The 20,754-nt window shown below is 33.3% G+C and overlaps 2 protein-coding genes across 2 annotated transcripts; both read right to left on the bottom strand.

The window, feature by feature from the left end:
* Positions 1 to 2,595: 2,595 nt before the first annotated feature.
* Positions 2,596 to 8,681, bottom strand: LOC142544142 (rhodanese-like domain-containing protein 4, chloroplastic). Its single transcript, XM_075651215.1, has 17 exons — positions 8,541 to 8,681; positions 8,208 to 8,257; positions 7,957 to 8,037; positions 7,678 to 7,762; positions 7,476 to 7,573; positions 7,306 to 7,393; positions 6,581 to 6,932; positions 6,248 to 6,498; positions 5,928 to 6,007; positions 4,756 to 5,415; positions 4,507 to 4,609; positions 4,320 to 4,403; positions 3,857 to 3,931; positions 3,706 to 3,780; positions 3,443 to 3,523; positions 3,075 to 3,284; positions 2,596 to 2,976 (listed from the first exon to the last, which is right to left on the bottom strand). Exons 1-17 carry the CDS (start codon positions 8,679 to 8,681, stop codon positions 2,929 to 2,931), a joined length of 2,562 nt encoding a protein of 853 aa, XP_075507330.1. The 3' UTR covers positions 2,596 to 2,928.
* Positions 8,682 to 9,945: 1,264 nt separating this feature from the next.
* Positions 9,946 to 11,698, bottom strand: LOC142546766 (abscisic acid receptor PYL9-like). Its single transcript, XM_075654658.1, has 3 exons — positions 11,429 to 11,698; positions 10,461 to 10,676; positions 9,946 to 10,392 (listed from the first exon to the last, which is right to left on the bottom strand). Exons 1-3 carry the CDS (start codon positions 11,528 to 11,530, stop codon positions 10,183 to 10,185), a joined length of 528 nt encoding a protein of 175 aa, XP_075510773.1. The 5' UTR covers positions 11,531 to 11,698; the 3' UTR covers positions 9,946 to 10,182.
* Between the last annotated feature and the right edge of the window lie 9,056 nt (positions 11,699 to 20,754).

The raw sequence follows: 20,754 nt of genomic DNA, 5'->3' as shown, positions 1-20,754 counted from the left end.
GTGAGAGTGAAGGAATTGTGGAATATGCAAAAAACAAAGAAGCTTCTTCGGAAATTTTCAACAAAGTCGATACAGGAATCTTCCTACTTTGCTTCCCGCGTAGGTATCGCGTCATGACGCGATACCTACGCGGGAAGCAAAATTGGTTGTTTTTTTAGTTATTTCCAATAAGAAAAAGTCATACTGGAAATTTTTAACATAATAATATTTGCTGTAAATACAATAATATATTCACCTTTTTATTAATTTATGACGTATATTTTATTTTGAAGGCATGAATTTTAATGATATAATGTAATTTAATTTTGGTTTTGTCATTTAAACTTTACATGGAAAACAATTTCAGCCTTAAAAAAGTAATCCATAACATGTCCTCGTGATGTCATTGGAGTGGGCCCCGACATAGTCCTTGTGTTCACACGAAGGAGTTTCCACGTGTGGGGTCAGGGGCGGCTCGTTTATTTCCCGCTACACACTCGAGGTAAGGATAAAAAAAAAAAAAAACCCATTATCTATATTTCAAAATCCTTAGGTAAGGAATTTCATAATTCAAGCAAAATTTAAATACAAAGTGATGTTACAATTAACCATGTTTTTTGAAACGACAAAAACTTATGTGGGATGATCTCACGGGTCGTATTTTGTGAGACGAATCTCTTATTTGGGTCATCCATGAAAAAATATTATTTTTTATGCTAAGTGTATTATTTTTTATTGTGAATATCGATAAAGTTGACCCGTCTCACAGATAAAAATTCGTGAGACCGTCTCACAAGAGACATGCTCTTTTAAAATATTGAAAAGACTACCGAGTGGAGCATATTTTTTTATCCTGGAATTTAGGATGAAAGTGCATTTGAAATTAACATAGAGATGCTGCCACAAGAATGAGCTCTCCTTTCAGGTTTAATGTGTAGACATAAAAGTGGGTTAAAGATTAATAGAATGAAAGGAAAAAATTTAATGCTATCTTGAACAAAGCCACAGGTGAAAGAAAATAGACCAATTTTAAGCAGAGCCATCACAAAGAGTGCTTAAGAGTTGTACGCCTCTTGCAACTAAGAAATCTAGCTCTTTCATCTGTTGAATATTAGAGAAATAAAACACTGCGTAGGAGCGGGAGATCAAACATCCGAAGATATTAACGAATATAGTATGAATTGGATTAATCACTACCATTGTTTGCTGTCGTGGAGATTACTGTTCCAGCTTCATTGACATTTCACAGAACGCTCGTATAACTTTTCATAATTTTATTATATACCTAAATTTAAAATTGTGGCTTTCATGTAAGCCTTAAAATAAACAAGTATCTTCAAATCTTCGTATGTGATAGTAAATCAGGTCTTTGCAAACATGTTTCGAAGTATTTCGTTAAATAATGTGATACATAACAGTAACGTGAAAAATATAGAAATGTACAAAATTGTTTTTTAGGGGAAATAAGATTTTGGAGGTTTGATCCCAAAGGCCACTACTCAGTGCGCGATGATGTTTGATTACAAAGAAGACTTTTCTTACCATCGGATAACCAGTCTGAGCATTTTATGCAAAAATGGTGGTCCTTTATTTGGAGTCTCTTCGTACCGCCGAAGGTACGTATTTTTTTGTGGCTAGTACATGATATCATACCTACAAACCAAAATCTATTTAACCATCATGTACCGGTTAGTGGGAATTGCTCATTGTGTCATTTAAAGCTTGATTCTACATGTCATTCATTGTTCTTCTGTGAGATTGTCAAACGACTTTGGAAAGATACAGAATACTACCAAGTGATGAAAGCATTCAAGGAGGCTTGTACGATGGATTTTTGTTGGTGGATGAATGAGAAACTATCACGGGGTGAGTTCGAAAAATTTGCTATACAAGCTTGGGTCGTTTGGAAAGAAAAGCTAGATATCATGCATGGTAATGATAGGCTATTGCACGAAATGAACATCACGTGGAGTCGAGCCTTTTTTTTCAGAATTTCAAGATGCTAGACTTGCTGATAAAAACGACTCCTAAGAAGCAACCTTCGGCCAAGACGTGGAAGAAACCAGGAAATAATGCTCTAAAGCTGAACGTTGATGTATGTGTCAATGAGAACTTGATCGATACATTGTGGGTGGAGTACTCCGAGACAATCAAGGCCGACTACTTATGGCCTTTGGTAAACAAATATCAAAACCTGTTTCAGTACTTATGGGAGAACTAGAGGCCATCAAAGAAGGTATCAAGATCCTATATGACAAACAATTCTATGATGTTCAAGTAACAACAGACTCTTTATTGGCAGTGCAGGCGATCACAAACTTTAAGGAAGACATTGGTTACGCGGGTCTTCGTATTTCAGAAGTCAAAGACCTTATCAAAAAACCAGTAGTTGCAGATTTTATTAATGAGAATAGATTGACTAATAATGTAGCTCATAACATTCCTCATTTTTCTTCTTATTTCCATTCTTCCTTTGTGTGGATAAATGGTGAGTTTCTCTCGTGGTTAGTAAATCTTGTAACAATTGATCTATTGCAATTTGGTTACATCTTTTGCTTGCATAAAAACACAAGATCTCAAATGAAAAAACTGATGGGGGAAAATTAAAGAAACCAATTTCGCTGTTCAAATATAATTTCCCCTGCCATTAAATCTTTTATGTTGCTGTCATGCAACAGTGGAACACCCTTAAAAGTGACTGCATACCAGATAAAGATAATATATGCTAACATGCCACTTAAATTTACTCCACATTTCACAATCACATCAAATGCAAGAAGAACGAAAAGGGAGAAAAGAATAAACTAGAAACCAGCCACGACAACGTTTATAAGCATGCATCATGGTGAAACATCAAAAGCTCAAAGACCAGGAAGAGAGAGGTTCGGCGCAAGTGGAATAATGAATGTTTCTCCTGTTGCAGAGACACAGCAGTTGAAAGCTACGACTCTATGGCTGTGACGGCATTGGGGAAGTTGGAGGCTTGTAATCGGGATACTGCAATCAAGAAAGGATACAAAGAAATGGAGTTAGATAACTTAATCAGATCACTTTCCTGCTTGACAGGATTGGAGTTAAAGCATTTGCGGAATTACATTAGGGAATGGTGAAAGAGGCCTAGATATTCCAGGTAGAGATTCTTCTTCAATTTCAGATTTGGGGACAGAATTGACTGGGACGCTGTTCACCTCAGTAACAGACTCGGATTTCTGCACTGCACTATCAGCTGGTGCGGTAGTAACCTCTGTTGGGGCAGGTAGGGCCTTGGTAGTCTCCGGAAATGGTAGAAGAGCATTCCCAATTCGCTAAAAAGTACAAATAATACGTATGTTAGTCCACAAAGGGAAGCTCTAAGTAAAAATTGAACGATCACATATGCATTTTACCAAGAAAGTACAATGCAGAATAAAATGAGCAGCTTTTAGCTGTTGGCACAAAATAATTCTCCAATTTAATGTAATACCTGTATATCATCCACAAGCTCTTTTGCAGCGATTTTTGTGTCGATGAACTCTTCAATTTGCTGTACAGTTTTTTTTCGATCCTGTCACAGAAACATCAACTGCCTGATTTCACCATTTTTTTGCAACACAAAGTTAGAATGGGATCCCAGGTTTTGAACAGTAACTGTCAGATTTCACCATTTTTTATTACCCGCCTTTAGATATGATCTTAAATGGAGTAGAAACTGTAAAATTTAAACATTGAAAAGACAAAATGAAAAACCTCCGCAAACAGGAGTTTCGTGCTGACTAGCTGAATGAGACCCACTGAACCTAGGACTTGGAGAATTGTTTCCACCTGAATACAAGTGGGAAAATCAGACAACTCATAAACCTGGAATACACTGTAAGTTTGACAAACTCCGGACCCAAACCTCTGCAAAAGCTAGAGCTCCAAGTGCAGCTACCGCCGCAACACCAAGGATCAGAGGCGCAGAATCAAAATCGTCCTGAATTTCCATCACAACGGTTAGTGATTCCTTCCAGAAACATGATTAAAAAATTTCAACATCCTCTCGGTTTTGATCACGTCTATTAGATTCAGCATCTATGTCATTAATACATCTATGACGTCTCCATATCCCTTTCATCCGCACATACCCTCTTGCTGTAATTCCACAGGTGCATAAAAGCTACGGTTCAAACCAGTACAGAACCATTATTTTGGAATTTCCATCCAATCTTTCTTCAATTCGTGTTGCAAGTTGATTATTTGTAAATGTAGCACGGGTTACAATGAACAAATTTTCCAATAACATGAATCCAAGCTTTCCAGTTTATTTTCTTACTCAGCACTAACGTTCAGCAGAAAAAAGAGATGCGAGCTGAGATAATTACCCCAAATCCACCGCCAAATGCATCGGTCAGACTGCTGAGGTTGAAGGTCGTCTTCTTTGGAAGTATGAACGGAAGGCCACTGTTCTGCATATTGTTACATTTATCCTTGAGTTACAAACCAGTAAATGTACTGATTCAAACTTAAAAAGATTTTCCAAAACGAAGAGATTAAAAGGTGTGAAGCAACCTTCCAGCCTCGGGGTCCTTCTGCACCATCTCTGATTGCATAAGCAGCTTTGAAGCCATTTGCTGTTACCAGCTCCGCCACAAGTTCAGAGTTACCATCAAATCTGGCTTCCACACAAATAAAATTTTCAAAAGACACGTAATGTAGCATAACATTACCGTATATTTCCAAGTATTCTGATTATTAACACACAGTAGTGAAAAGCCAACCATTTAGCCAAATTAAGAAAGATGGATCCAAAAATCTTACTTGTCCAGAATGAACAATGTCGTGTTTTCTGGATTTTTAAACTTCAAAGATAGCTTCTTCAAGAAACCCGGTTTATCTTCACCTTTATATGCAATCGGCACCGGCTTCTTCTTTAGGCCTCGAATATCTGGGCTACCCGATTGCTTCACCTCTAATGATGTTCTTATATCAAGCAATTGAGCATTTGAATCGTTGCCCAATTTTGCATAAGCAGTCTTTGAACTCTCCACTCCCCATGGCTTAGGATTGCTGAACAGCTGCGAAACCACCAGCGGCACAGCCAGAACCGCCACTCCGCTGCCAACAATTATGGGATTCTCCGCCACGAAACTGAGCACACTATCAAGAACTCCACTTAATTGGAAGTCCCGCGAAAAGCCGCCACCGCTCACTGATTGCTGGAGGGCCTCTTCATAACTCAGCGCTTTAGCAAACCCAGAACTCAAAACTGAAGATAAAAGCGCTGAGCAGCCCGGCAGGCATCCGGACACAGACAGATGACCCTCTGAGTTGTTAGACCTGGAAAAGGCTTTATTCTTAAATCTACAGATGGAGGTCGGTGATGGGTTCTTTCTGGGCCCTGATCTTTTCGCAAAACCCGAAACTGGAGTAAAAGCAACTGCCTTTAGCGCCTCCATTGCATTATTTAGACCACCGATTCTTCAGTTATGTATGCTCCAAAAACCATACGAAGTGGAATATATTATCTTGAACTTTCTGTGAAGCTGATTGTAGACACTCGTATGCTACCGTTAGCACTTTTATGTCCCCCAACAATTGCGATCTGGCTGGTGACTCGGTTCGTACGTGGAAGTGATGTGAACAATTAGCCAATCGTTGCATTCAACGTGTCAATGCGGCTGATCCTAATTTTGGAGTTTTGCGCTTTAATTATTTGCGTGGCTCACAAATTCCCACGAAATGTTCTTGGAGAAGCCATTAGATACAAATGTTGCAACTGTAACACGTACATTCCACGGGGAATGCTAGTACATCACGCATAAGCTGCGTGCTCAGTGCCCAGTGCCAAGTGTAATCTAGTGCTTTCTTGTTCTTTTTTAATCATAGTATAAGAAGGTCAGTAAATCATGACAGTCGTATCTTGTATAAAACGCACCAGACTTCAAAGTAATCGACCGCGACTTGGATTTTTTGCTTATGACAAGGAAAACATGTAAAAAGTCTGAATAATGTTGAAATAACCACATGCAAGAAGGATTTGTTCTCCACTGTATATCCACAGAAGTACTCTCTGTCACATAAATAACCAGATATATTAAAACATACACGAGTTCTATGTGAAGTTCATGAAATATCCATATTTCTTACCATATATTGGCTACTAAATCTTCGACTTGGAGAAGCAAAAAGTTTTGAAAATGCATAGAAAATACTACAGAACCGCAGTCAAACTATGTTCGCGCGTCCATCTAGGAAGAGTGGTAGGAGCGCCAACTTTGAAGAACTATGAAGAGCCTTTTATTCTTGATCACAAAATGTCGAAAAAATAATCAAGGCCCTGCTCGATTTCCCAAATTGAGACGCCAGCTCCCCAAGATAGAGCTAGTTGCAGACGTTGTGAGATGGACATGAGAGAAGGGTAGAATACAACATGATTGACATTCTGATTATCAGAGTACACGAAGTAATGTTCAGCACTGTTTTCCTCCCAGTGTATTTCTGGCTTGTGTTGTTCTAACAAAGACAAGTACTCTCTTCCGACAATCGGTCCACCGCCTAGACCTGCAGCAGAAAAATTGAGAGTTTAGGACATCTAGTGTGAACCTCTGCTAAGCCAATATGCAAATAGGCATAATTAACGTACCTCCGGAAATGACAAAATCATTCCCGTAAAAATTGATGTCAAGGAATATCTTTTTGGCCATTATCTTATCAACAACACTAGTATCAAGAAGAAGTACCAAGGTTGAGTGGATCCACTTTAAAGGTGCATTTGGACCTGGATTCTGAGGGCCAGAAAAGTCATATGTCATAAGAGAGAAACCATCTACAGATTCACCCAAGTACCGAAGATCTTCTGGTCCAAAATCATACTCCTTCAGCTCATTGGAACGAGGTGGGCCAATAACATAAACTAGTTGCAAGCTCCAGTTTTGGCTCTTCGCCAAGTCAATAGAATGCATGGCTTGTCCAAGTTGCCTGATAAACCGTAGGCCCTGGATTTGTTAAAAGAAAATAGTCCTATCAGCACCAGTAAACATAATATCTTAAACGAGCTGGTTAAGCCCACACCAAGCATCAAAATCAGACGTTCAAACAAGACAATGCAACAGGAAGCCCATCCCTTAAACAACCTTGAAAATCTCATTTAAAGTCATTAACTCAATGGATCCAAACTGGATGTGATGAATAAAATCATGATGCTAATTCAGTGACCGATAAGCGAAAATTCAATAGGACAATAACTTTTCCAGTTGGAAAACTGAAAAGGAAACAATGATTTTATGAGAACAGAGTGAAAACATCACCAAAGGCAACACTGACATTTTACAAAGACAAAAAGAAAACGCTGCATCTGCACCATATTACCATGCTCCGCATGTCTGGATCATGCAAAATACCATAGGCAGCCCATCTTGACCATGACTCCAATACTATTCCATCAAATTCCATTTCCCTTGAAAATGACAAATATGGATAAAAGACAGTGAGAGATGACGCAAAGACGCAAAGAACGCAGAGTAAATGAAAGGATTTACATGCACTCAGTTATGATAAGATCAACAGCTCTATCCTGCTGCTTCTTCTTTTTCAGCAGATTCACAGGGATCGCTTCCAAAACCACCCTAGGTAAAAGCTATTTCATAAAAAAATCATGCCAACAAGAAAAATCAGTAGTACTTTCAAGTGAAAGTGTAATGTTCTTATTTTACAAGATATCTGGATTCCAGTTGAGCAAACCTGAGCATTTCCACTCCTCCGGAGCTCCAAAATCCATTCTTTATCGACATTATGTCTTCCTTCCAAAACCAAATTTGTTCCTTGGCTGGCATCAGACAAAACTAGTTTCACGCAAATTAGCAAACGACATTAAAGTTCGTCTAGTCAAGGAAGTGTCATTGAGATGCAATTAAAGCTATGGATACGTAAAAACACATAGAAAACCAGAACCAAATCAAGAAGATGGAACTGCAGATTAGCATCTAACAGCAACTTTGAAGCTCAAGATGAGCTGAGTACCTCTTTAGTTCATACCACACAGGAGATAAATGAGTAAATTTATTGTTGTATTTCTTGGCCATCTCATACCCCCGTGAATTCCTGCAAAAGTATCCAGTGCCAAAGATCAAGCTAAAAGCCAATGATTCGAAACCAAACTTCGATCGATATTTGACAAAGACCATATTTGATCGATATTTAGGAACTTCGATCGATATTTGACAAATACCATATCATATGACGGAACAACATCCATCGAAAAAACCAAATACCATGGAGTAATGTAGGCCAGGACTGGATTTGTAAAATTCCGACTCTTGTACTACGAAGTCTTCATATTCTCCTGAATTTTTTTTAAAAAAATTCCCAACTTTAAATTCAAGGAAAATTGATACCACTGCCTATCAAAAATAAAAACAAAGAAAAATTGGAAATAATGAGCATACAGCTAACACTTGCAGATAATTCATTTCAGCAGTGACAAATCTTTCTTGTTTAATATACGGTAGGTCCGGGATTATACTTGCTGCATTTGTAATCGAAGAGTATATTCTACCATAAAACACTAATAAAATCGCAGGAAAAACCATGAAGAAGATAAATACAGCGCTAGTGGTAAACTTGCGATTGAGTTTATGTGGCCAGTCAGCTGAGTTTACAGTTCCGGCACGATGATTCGACGAGCCGAATCGGGTGGATTGGCTGTCGGGAGTGAGACCCGATCGGCGGTCTCTCTTTTTCGCCATCTCCGCCGCACCTTAAAGTAAAGTCGCTATCTCAGGGCCTGTTGGGCCTAGTCAAGAAAATCCAAAATTTCATTTTTGGGGCCCGTTACTCGAATTCATCAGAAGACACTAGACAGTGTGTTGTTTTTTTTTTTTATGTAATTTACTAAAATTTTTGTCAATGAATTTGATTTTAAAATTAGAAATCCTTCCCCCCAAACAATTTTATGTTACATTTAGTTGGGTCGGTAAAAACTAGATAAGATAAATAATGTTTTGATTATTAAAATATTGAGTAGAAAGAGAAATAATAATTTAATTTGATTGATTAAATTTAAGATAAGATTATAAATAAATAACTATTATGTTGTTCTCATCCATCAAATACTGATAAAAGTTGTCTTAACGCGGTTTAGCTTATTTTATTCAAATTGTGGATTTGGATAAATAGATTCGTTGTTAAGATTTTGAAATCCATTACTATGGTAATCAAATTTTTCTATTAACCGTCCGAACCTAATTACACCGCATCGTTTTTCATAATATTTTATAAAAACCGCGAGTAAAAATATTAATCATAAATCGCACCGCATACGCAGTTCGATTATTATTTTTGCCAAGAACCGCACCAAACCGCACCGTCTAAATCGCTTGCAATAATATTGACCTAAAATTATAATAATTTGTAAACAACATATTCAAATAAAGAAATCATCATTCATTATGTCCCAACTCTTTTCAAAATTATTATTCTTACAAATAAAACTTATATTTTTCTTAATTATTCTTCATATTAGTCTTTTATTTAAAATATTTATTTCTTTTGCTACGATATTTATTTAAAGTTTGAAATTTAAAAAAAGAATAAAATAATATAAATGTCATTTTTGTTGCGAGTATGTTGTGTTGTCAAATTATTAACTTTGTTTTGAATCTTGATTATTGTTTTATCGATTTTGATCTTTATATGTTTTGAACTATATTTTATATTCGAAGACAATATATTGTTGTTGTTTTCAAATAAACTAAAATATATGTTATAATATTTTTCATTAAAAAAACCGTAAACCGACCATAACCACTTGAAACCACTCAAAATCATAAGGCTAAATTTTTCATTTAAAACCGCGATTAATTTTTTATTTAAAACCGATCGCATATGACAATTCGATTTGTATTTTTTTAAAAAAAACAGCAAAATCGCACCGGGATCACCCCTATCCATTACTATGATATAAAAAGTATATAAATAAAACTTGTAGGTGAGAAATTTCAAATCCAGACATATCCACGAACAAGCCAATTCGAGTGGATTTATGTATTTCAATGTCTTTAAAATAAAAGCCAATCTCATTTCCTTAATGAAACAAAAACTTTAACGAAAGAAATTAAAGCAAAACAATCATTCCCTCGTATTAAGGCTATTAAACATACTAATTACATTACACTATTATACAAAACCTGATAAGATTATAGTATAGGAGAATAAAATGCAGACAGACTTGGTTTTACATACAACGAGTCACTGCTCGATGGATTTGGTACGTGCAGCCATTCTTTCCGAGACATCAGCCAAAGCTTTGAGGTTGCAGTTGATTAAAGCATTCACGAAGCAACACGTCTCGTCTCCGGTGTTTCCTGGAGGAACGTCCACCACGAAGGACTCTATCACAAGTGTCCCTGGTCTCCCATCGATCATCTCCGGATGAACGGTGATTATTGACGAGTAATTCTGCAAGTTAACGATATATTAATTTATCGAGTATTAATTTATAAGTTAAAAATTGTATTTACAGAAACCTTTAGTCTGTGGTCACCGCCAACAAATTTGACTCCCAGAATATGTTCCTGGTCGTCGAGCAGCTCCAACCTCTCGGTGCTGGTCGTGGCCGGAAGGCCTGATTTCACGTTAACTTCTCTAACACTGCCAACCTTGAGATCACCATCTACTGTGCATCTGCTTACAAATGGCTTGTACTCCTGTGGCTTGTCGAATCTTCTTACCAATGACCAGACCTAAAACCCCATTTCGTAACAAGTTTTCATTAAAAAACGTATAGCGATGAATTTCAAGAGCGAGTGGGACGAATTTAAATTATGGATTTCAAATCTTTTAGGTTTGTAGCTAAAACCAACTACAACTTTAAAGTCGAGAATATTTTACGTTTGTGTCATCTTTTTCATCTTTTTTATTATTATCGCTACTCGAAATTTTCAAGTATTTTTCTAGAAATTATAGCACTAAAATGAAGGAAGGAAACAAGAAAAATTAATTATTATTTATTACATATTGTTCGCTCCGAAATTTAGTAATTTATTATAAGCCAACATATACATATTGATAATAAAAATTTCGCCTCAGATCGATCACTAGAATTCGGGAAATTTCACACATAACCATAAAAAAAACATAAGCATAAAAAACTTTTTTGTCATATTCTGGCTTATTGATTTTCTCAAGGGATTTCACACACTCCTGCACGGCCTTGATTTATTGATTTTTCAATATTTTCAACAGGTGGTCTCAAGTTTTTAATATAAAAAAAGGATGGATTTTTAGATCATTGAATTATAATTCATGGTATTCATGCAAATTTCCAGTATCAAGCAAATCTATGCATACAAACGAAACCCTTGAGAAAAATCAATCAATTAGTTTAATTACTTCCAAGTAAATTAAAAGAAGATATGAGAAACCAATAAATCGAGAAAACAGATGAAAAAATAGAGTAGAAAACAAATAAAAATGAAGATGAGAAAGATATTACAATGTTGACAGGGGCTCTGATATGCTTGATAACAGAAGAAGAGCACTGGTTCTCACGCAGGTGGTGCCTGTGGTGTCCACACATATAGTACTGCTCCTCCATTTCCTTCAATAAATAATAAAGATTTTGATCTACAAACTCAGTTTTCAAAAATCCCAGAACCAAAATCTCATAATTTTCGCTTAAAACGACAGGTCCGGAGAGATTGAAATTAAAGGGGTACTGATGGATTATTATTATAAATTATCTTTGTATGGTCTTAGTCACCGTATAATGCAAGATATATATAATGAGAAGGAATCAATCTTTCATGCAAGTTGCCAGTGAGCTTTTTCTCTTTTTTTGTGTTGGGTGAGAATATTTAATTTCTGGCGGTGTCATTATCAAGACTCGCCGACTGGCACCTCTGACGGGCGACGTTAGCCAATTCTAGACTCCATTACTAACAAAACAAAACTCTGTCCACTTGTTTCTAAGGTAAAATTATATATTTTTTATTTTATAATTTACTCGATTTTTTTTATTTTATTTGGCCCTTAACTTATTGTAATTTCCACTTTATTTTAAGTTTTGTTCTTTTTTCACAAATGTGTATCGAAATTAGTTAGATACACGTCTTCCTTTTTCGACATCACATCGACAACCTGATAAAAAAATTACTAAAATCAAGAAAAAAGTGCAAATGAGTAGACAAGACTGTTAATTGGACGATAGCATTAACATGGTAAAAAAAATGAAACATTTACTATTATATTTATGATAAAACTAGAGCTAACTGATGCATGCATGTCTGATGATATTCTTGATACAGAAGATCAAGATTATAAGCTTAAAATATTCATAAAATATATTTTTTGTGACTGTTTAAAAATATATATTATAGTTTGCTTCTGGTAGCTCACTTGCTATTTGTATAGTTATTTCCTGTCTGTATCCTGGCTGTGGCAGATAAATGATGATCTTAATGATATTTTTATTTATTGGGCCCCAAAGTTTTTGCCTCCTTTTTCTGGTAATATACAATATAATATGGTTGGACTCCCATCCATATTGGACACTTGTCGCTCTAAATGATGAAGCTTTTTGAAATATATGCACCAATCAAACCAAGATTTGTGGCAATACTCTTGAAATTTAAGTCATATCAGGAAGAATATCCTTTTACATCAAGCTAGAGGAGAGTAGTGATAATTTTTTTAAAAAATAGTGTCAATTAAAAGTAAAAAGAATAGCATATTCGTGACAAAATTAGACGAATTTAAAGAGGTAATTAAAATTATTTTTTCATAATATGTCAAAATTATATTATAAATTTAAAAATGGAGCCAACCCAAAAAGGCTGAAGGTGAGTCAAGCTTCAGCTCAATCGAGTCAAAGTTCCATTTTTTTTCAAAAATATCTTATTCTAATGTTAACCCATGAGAGTTTACGAATGATACTTATTCACGTCCATGTCTTTGAACTCTTGGCTCAATTCAGACAAAAGAAGTCTAATACATATTGATTGCCTGTATTCTTAGACATTCTATTTTGAAACAAAATGTTAGCGGAATTGGTAGCCCCCATCTGCATATGTATACAAATAATTCAGAGTCATATTCTCTCGTTGACATGCAAGAAACGTTAATTCTATTCGAGCGTGTACAACGGGAGAGGAAGCCACGCGAAAAGACATTCTAAAATTGTCAACTCTATTAGAGTTTAAAGCATATATATTAGTCGATGAAGAAAATGTCATTTCAACAATTGTGATGAAAATTGGATAAAATGTAATAAAGATATCGAACTAAAATCCAAAAATAACAAACTTAGAGCATCTCCAACCCATCTCTATTTCGGAGGAAATCTCCAAAATAGAGTATGGGTTGGTGCTCCAACCCAACTCCAAACATAATCTCCATTTTGGAGATTGCAATAGTGATCCTCCATTTCATATAGAGATTCCACCAAATTACTGAAATGCCATCATAACAATTGCAAAAATAATCATTTTGTATTTTTATGTATTTGTTTTGGTCCATTTTATAATTTTATATTTTAAATTAATTAATTAATTAATTTTAATGTTAAATAATTTTTATACTTAGTTAATTTATTTTAATTGTTTTATTATTTTCATGAATTAATTATAAGTATATTGTTTATAATAATCATGAAATGGAAATAATAAACAAGATAATGATCACAAAAATTAATAACATAATTTATTAGAAATACTTATTGTCTATTTAATTTATTTAACTTGATAAACATGCGATTTTTTTAGATGATAAACAGTAGACAATACGAAATGACATCGCCAACAATTAAAAGACATCACCAACAATTTAAAAAACACAAACAACAATAAAGTTAAACGTCGATTTTTTATTGTATTATGTTTATCGAATTAATTGAGTTCGGTTATATAACACATAATGTAATTATATAATTATATGTGTGTGTTTTTGAAAATGAAAAAAAAAAAGAAATGAGTATGTTGTAATATTTTTAGAGGATGTGGGTTGGAGAAAGTTTTTAAAAATAGAGATCACGGATCTCTATTTTAAAGGATAGATGATGAAAAATAGAGGATATGGGTTGGAGATGGCCTCATAGTCCACCAAATCCGAGGACCAGCTTAAGACCCGATTGACCGAATCTAAACTCGTCCCAGTTGAACGAGTTTAATACGAGAACGAGTTTAAACTTCGCGTCATACTTAATGAAGTGTGCTTCCTCCCTCACTGGTGAGTGGTTGGTACCTTGCACTGATATTTTCGCATGTGGACCCAGCTTGGAGACCTTCTGTACGGTAGAGCCACCCTTGTTATTTTATTTTATTTAAAAAATAGACCACTAAATTTCTCTTGCTATTGTTGATCGAGCGGTCAGAAAAATCTGTCCGTTATTATTTTTAATAAATTTTAAATAACGATTTTAAAATTAAAATATATTTAAAAATATAAAAAAAGTTGATAACAAATCAGAAAAAATAGAAAAATTATAAAAAAAAACCTAATGACAATTATGTGTATTTTTTAATAATATATAGTTTTTAATTACTATGTGATTCAAATCGACTCAAATATATTTGAAATTTACATATGCACAAAATAGAATTCATCCACATAATTTTTAAATTTATTATTTTTTAAAATTATGTGAATTTGTTAAATTATGTATAATTTTTAATTATATTTTAAAATTTAATTATGTGTAATTGTATTTCTTTTAATTTTTTGTAATTTTTAATTATGTTTTAATTATTATTTTTAAAAATAAAGTAATTTAATTAAATAAAAAATTTATTTTTCAACATTATTGTAAAAAATTATTGTATATCTCACCGCTCTAGAACATGATATGAAGTTACCAACAATGATATCAAGTATCAACATTATCAAATTCATTTCACCATTGAACATAATCAAATTCATTTGCTATGAAAAGAAGACATACGCTAAACTTTTGTTGTGGTCAAATGAATTTGAGCTTAAGAACACAACAAATTGTTCCAAGTTAACAAATAATATATAATGAAAAGAAGACATACTAATAAACTTTTTTCTTAAATCCTTTTTTCATATAAAAATAGACATTCAAGAAACTTCTTTTTCTCCTTAACGCTAAAATAAAACTCGTAAAATTGACATCAGCTTATTCTCATCATAACTTCAAACCATCAACATACACGCTCAAATTTTCCTTCAAATTTTTCTTAAATAAAAGTTTCATTTAATTTTATGAAGTATTGCTCATAGTTTTTTTTACGGCTTGGGCCAAACTATTCATAGATCCATATTGACAGTGACAGTCAGAGTGCCTTGCACATCGCAAGGAATCCAGCCTTTCATTCCAGGACGAAACACATTGGAGTACAATTTCATTTCGTGGAAGAAGTAGTAGAAGAAGGAACCGTGGACATGCAGAAGATTCATACGAAAGAAAACAAAGCTAATTTTCTGACCAAACCAGTGAACACTGATAAGTTTGAGTGGTGTAGATCTTCCAGTGGTCTAGCGGAGATGTAAGCAGCAGGGATGACAAGATTGAAAGGATGTGTGAAGATGAAGGAAGTGTGAAGATGTGTTTGATTCTCAATCAAATCTCCAAGTCGAAGAAATGTCGGCAAGAATGCATGTGGCAGACATGCAATAAATGCATGTCTGTCAATGCATAAAACTTTGAATTGCTCGTGCAGAAAAGATTGAATTTTGAAAGTTGACAAATGCGGTTTCACACGAGAAACGCGTAAAGGACGCGTCGAGGGAGCTCTATAAATAGAGCTCCCTCCCCTCATTTCAATCTATCTCATTCTGAGTTCCTCTCTCGGTATACACATATTTGAGTGTGTTTTATAATATTTGATAGGTGTTTATTCTCCTGTATTAAGAGAATTTGTGTTCTTTTTGAAAACACAGTGAGTGAGTTGTACACCACAAAATATTATAGTGGAATTCTTTTCATCTTGCCCGTGGTTTTTACCCTAATAATTTTTAGGGGTTTTCCACGTAAATCTCGGTGTCCATTTTATTCTTTATTTTCGGATTTTATTATCTCAAATTCCGCACGTGGGACCAACATAATCCACATTTCTTCGGAAGGTGAGCGATACGGCCAGGAATTGCCGGACGGCTTAAGCTTGGTAAGGCCTGTTTTATACAGTTGCAGATAGCTACTCTGTCTTGATGATTTCTTTGTTCTCCTACGACGGTCTTCACTCCGGTACAACAAGCAGAGGGCGGTGTATCAGGTGTTTGCCCCTCGATATATGGGATACACTCATAGAGTTGCTTATTGACAGTGGGGCATGGAGGCGCAACCGCTGCTATGCCTGCAAGCATCAGCAAGAAAGTTGCGAGATTTTCGAGAAGTCGTGCCATTGAGTACCCTGTCAAGGAATTTTGAGCAAAAGGGTTCGAAAAACTTCGGTTTGGCTGGTTCTTTTACATCCTGGAGAGCTACATATATAATCCGTGTTCATCAGTTTCCTTGTTCGATCGAAATGCTTCAAGTTGTTGCAATGCAAATATTGTGAAGCTTGGCTGGTTTCGGATGGAACTTGATGCTTATTAATTAATTTATTTTTTTGGGAACCTGCTTAATAATTTACGATGAGAGGACCGAATCAGTTTCGTATAGTTTCCACGTACGTACGTTGTCTTATGCATGCTTTGCATGATCCAACAGTTATATTCAAATCTAACTTAGCACACTCATAATTATGAGATTTATGAATACTTGATTGGACCAAAATAGTAGAAATTCAAAAGTTATTTTGCCACAATCAAAATTCGAATACTTTACAAACCAAACCTAAAATTAAACAAATTAATGTTCTCAAATTATATGTATCCTCATATTGGAAAAATGTATAAGAGGCCTCCAAACTTTAGACTACCAACATTACACGTGTAACACGTGAATGATAGCTTTAGGTTGAAACGTAAAAATATCAAAATTTCATGATTTTAAGGGGCATAACCAAAAAATTAATGCATTCATTCGAAGAAATATGTCATAATTTTATTATACATTAAGAAAGAGAAGAAGTCCTGCAAACTGACAAGACCAATTCTTCTGTAGCCATTGTTCAATACCATTTGCATGAAAGCAATGTTGACACAAAATTATGCACTCAATTCTCTTTTTTTAGGTAATCTTCAAGACATATTGCACAAGTCGAACCTTGAGGACATGTGCTGCCACTTTTTCGTCAACAATCATAGATATTGTGACTCATATATCCGGGATTGCTGTTGTTGCTCTTCCTGTGGATTGTGGTGGCAAAGCGACCATGGAGGTGGTGGCCAGAGGTGGCGCAGCAATAGCCCCGGTATCATTGTTTGCTGATGCTCGGTTAAGATCATAAATTTTCTTGGAGCAGATCTAGATGAGGCATGTTATGATTAAGATTATACTTATAGAACAGTGCCCGAGGGGATGAAGAGGGGTGATTGAACAATCTTCGACCAATTACTCCGCCCCTTGACTATGAATCGGAATGGCAAATATGAAACAAGTTATAACATAAAAAGAAAAAAAGATCTTGAGTCGTAAACCGGAGGTTGTGATTCGAAATCTGTACCTGTTTCTGGATATTGTTCACAATCTTCACGTCTTGGAACATCCCAAATCAGCTCAGGATCACTATATATTCTGATATTATCAAATTGGCCAAACCAAGAAACCGGTAGCTTTGCACTTGTAATTATGTTGCATCCGTACACTTGCGTCATATCTGTAGGTGAAGCCGAAGCGCTAGCAACAACTGTGTCCGAATCCGTAGAAAGGCAGTTGATATGAATGAAGCCAGCCAGCCAAAACTTTGGCATTGGACAGCGATAAAATATATAGTTTTGGTAATAGGCAGATGTGAAAATAGACGAGGAAAGACTCAAGTTCATTAGACGTCTTGGAAGGCAGTTTTCGGAGTCGTAGAGTTGCTCACATAAAAATCTCCAGAAGAAGGGAGATTCAAATGGTTTTATTCTGAAGGGTGCATCTAAGAGAAGTGTAGTTACTGCAAATTTGAGGGCGTAGGCCTTGTAACTTGGAAGGGTATTGTACAGAGAAATAGCTGTTTCCACAAGAGGACACGGGGAATTTTTGGTTGACCGAATGAATGAGTGGAGCAAGGTTGATCAAAATGGAGAAACAATAGAGCAGACGATTCATGTTTCTTCTACTGGTGGGGTCCTTTAAAAAGATCTTGTCTCGTATTTATGAACCGGATTTTATTTTATAGTGCATTTATTGCCGAGAAGCTAGAAGACGAATGTGTTCGGTTTATCCCAAGTTGAGATTAAATTAGTGCATAGACTAAGTTTATGTGGGACAAAATCTTTACCTAGTTCAATATGGCAGCAATCTATATACCTGTAAAAGTGTGGATCACTCATTTGTTTTCCGATTGTGAAAAGACACAGATGTCTTCTTATTAATATGAATTCAAAAAATCATATAAGAATATATATGTAAAATTGTAACAAATGCTAATAAATTGTCATTACAACATACATTGATTGTAGTAATTTATATCATTTCAATAATAAAATGTAAATCCTATATTAATTTTATCAAATAATTGATCTTTATAAATAATTGATCTTTATACTACATTTAAATGTTTTATTCTTTTAATTTTATCTCTACATTTTTTTAATGATTTTATTATAATTTTGTAATTATGTTTTTAGTGCAATTTCTAATTAAGTAATAAATAAATTATAGTATTACAAGAAGATATATAAAAAAATTTAACTATATGTCTAATAGTAGAATAACATGATAAATATAAAATAATATGATAATGTGAAGTTTAATACTAACATATTTTATGGTTTTTTAAACAAAAAATTGAAAGTAAATAGTTTAATAAATTTATTAGAAGAATTTATATCAATAATTATGAATGTCAATATGTTAATAATCTCATAAAATATGAAGCTCTTAGAAAAATTTGGAGAGTTTGACTATGATAAGAAAGTAAAGATTTTAGTAGCACTTTTAAAAAAGATTATACATACGACAAATTTATAAATTCAGCACACACAAATTTGGTGATATTCGAAATATCTACTAAGATTGATTAAGATTTAGACATAAAATTAAATGTCTAAAGTTAAACCTGACAATGGTTCTCAAGAACAGTAAAACCAAAATCAGACTAAATTTTTTCTTAGTCTCAATTCCAAAATCAGTTATCATAATTTTGTAATTTAAAAATTCTTTAATAGAAAATTGTGAAATAAGAAATTTTTAAAATAATATTACATAAAAATTGAATAGATATTCGATAATAAAAAATAAATTAGAGAAATAATATTTTCTTCATACATAATTCTTACAAAAAATATTAAAAGAATAGCTTTTTTTTAATAAAATATATATTTTTATTAAAAATATTAAAAGAATATATATTTAACTATTATACTTATAAAAGTGTAAAAAGAATAACAAAGTTTTTCATTGTAACTTTTCTACTATTCCTATAAATTGTGTGTTGTTAGATTAATTGTATGAAAAATTTTCTACACAATCATTAAATACATGAAGATCATAATAGTATTTTTATTTTTTAATAGAAATTTGTAACAAAATAAATTTTGAAAATAATGTTACATAAACATTGAATTGATATTTGATAATAAAAATACATTAGAGAAATAACATTTTCTTGATACATAATTCTTAGAAAAAATATTAAAAGAATATTTTTTTAATTTTAAAAAATAATTAAAAATATTAAAAGAATATATATTTAACTATTATACTTATAAAAGTGTAAAAAGAATAACAAAGTTTTTCATTGTAAATTTTCTACTACCCCCTTAAATTGTGTGTTGTTAGATTAATTGCATGAAAATTTTCTACACAATTTATAGGAAATCTATGCATTAAAAATGAATATATCTTTGATAAAAAAAATATTTTTTTATCTATATACCTGCAAAAGTGTAGATCATTAGCCATGTTTTTCAATTGTCAAAATATAAAAATGACCTCTTCATCAATACAAATCCTAGATTCAATAAAGATATATTTGCAAATTTCTAATTGTTGCAAGTGTAAAAATGAAATATCAAAATTTTTTATTTATTCCGCCTAATATATAATTAATTAGTAACATAATTATTCCACATAATATATAATTAATAGTCTAACAAATGCTAATAAATTATCACTACAATATATTGATTGTAATAATTTATATCACTTCAAGAATAAAATGTAACTCTTATATTAATTTTCTCAAATATTTCATCTTTATACTAACTTTAAATATTTTATCCTTTTAATTTTCTTTCTACATGTTATTTTATGATTTTAATGCAATTTTGTTATTATATTTTAATGTAGTTTCTGATTAAATAATAAATCATAGTATCACAAGAAGATATAAGAAAAAATAATTATATATGCAATAATACAATAACATGATAAGTATATAATAATATAATAATATAAAATTTAATAATAATATATTTATAATTTTTTAACTAAGAATTGAAAGTAAATAAGTTAATAAATTATTTAGTATAATTTATATCAATAATCATGAATGTTAATATACTAATAATATCATAAAATATGAATATGATAGAAAAATTAAGAGAGCTAGCTATAATAAGAAATTTAAATATTTTAGTAGCAATTTTTTAAAAAAATATATATATCAGACAAGTGTTTTAGTGGAATCCTGCCTACAGAGGAAGAGGGGGTATGAGTGTTTTTCTCCGAACATCCATAAAATTCTCGTGTCTTTACTTTTCACAAGTTTTTACATTTCAAACTATATCTTGTTGTTTAGATTGCAAACCGGTTGAAAATATTAGAAATAT

Source organism: Primulina tabacum, chromosome 5, assembly GCF_025594145.1.
Source record: "Primulina tabacum isolate GXHZ01 chromosome 5, ASM2559414v2, whole genome shotgun sequence".
NCBI lineage: Eukaryota > Viridiplantae > Streptophyta > Magnoliopsida > Lamiales > Gesneriaceae > Primulina > Primulina tabacum.
This window is presented reverse-complemented; position numbering and strand designations above follow the sequence as displayed.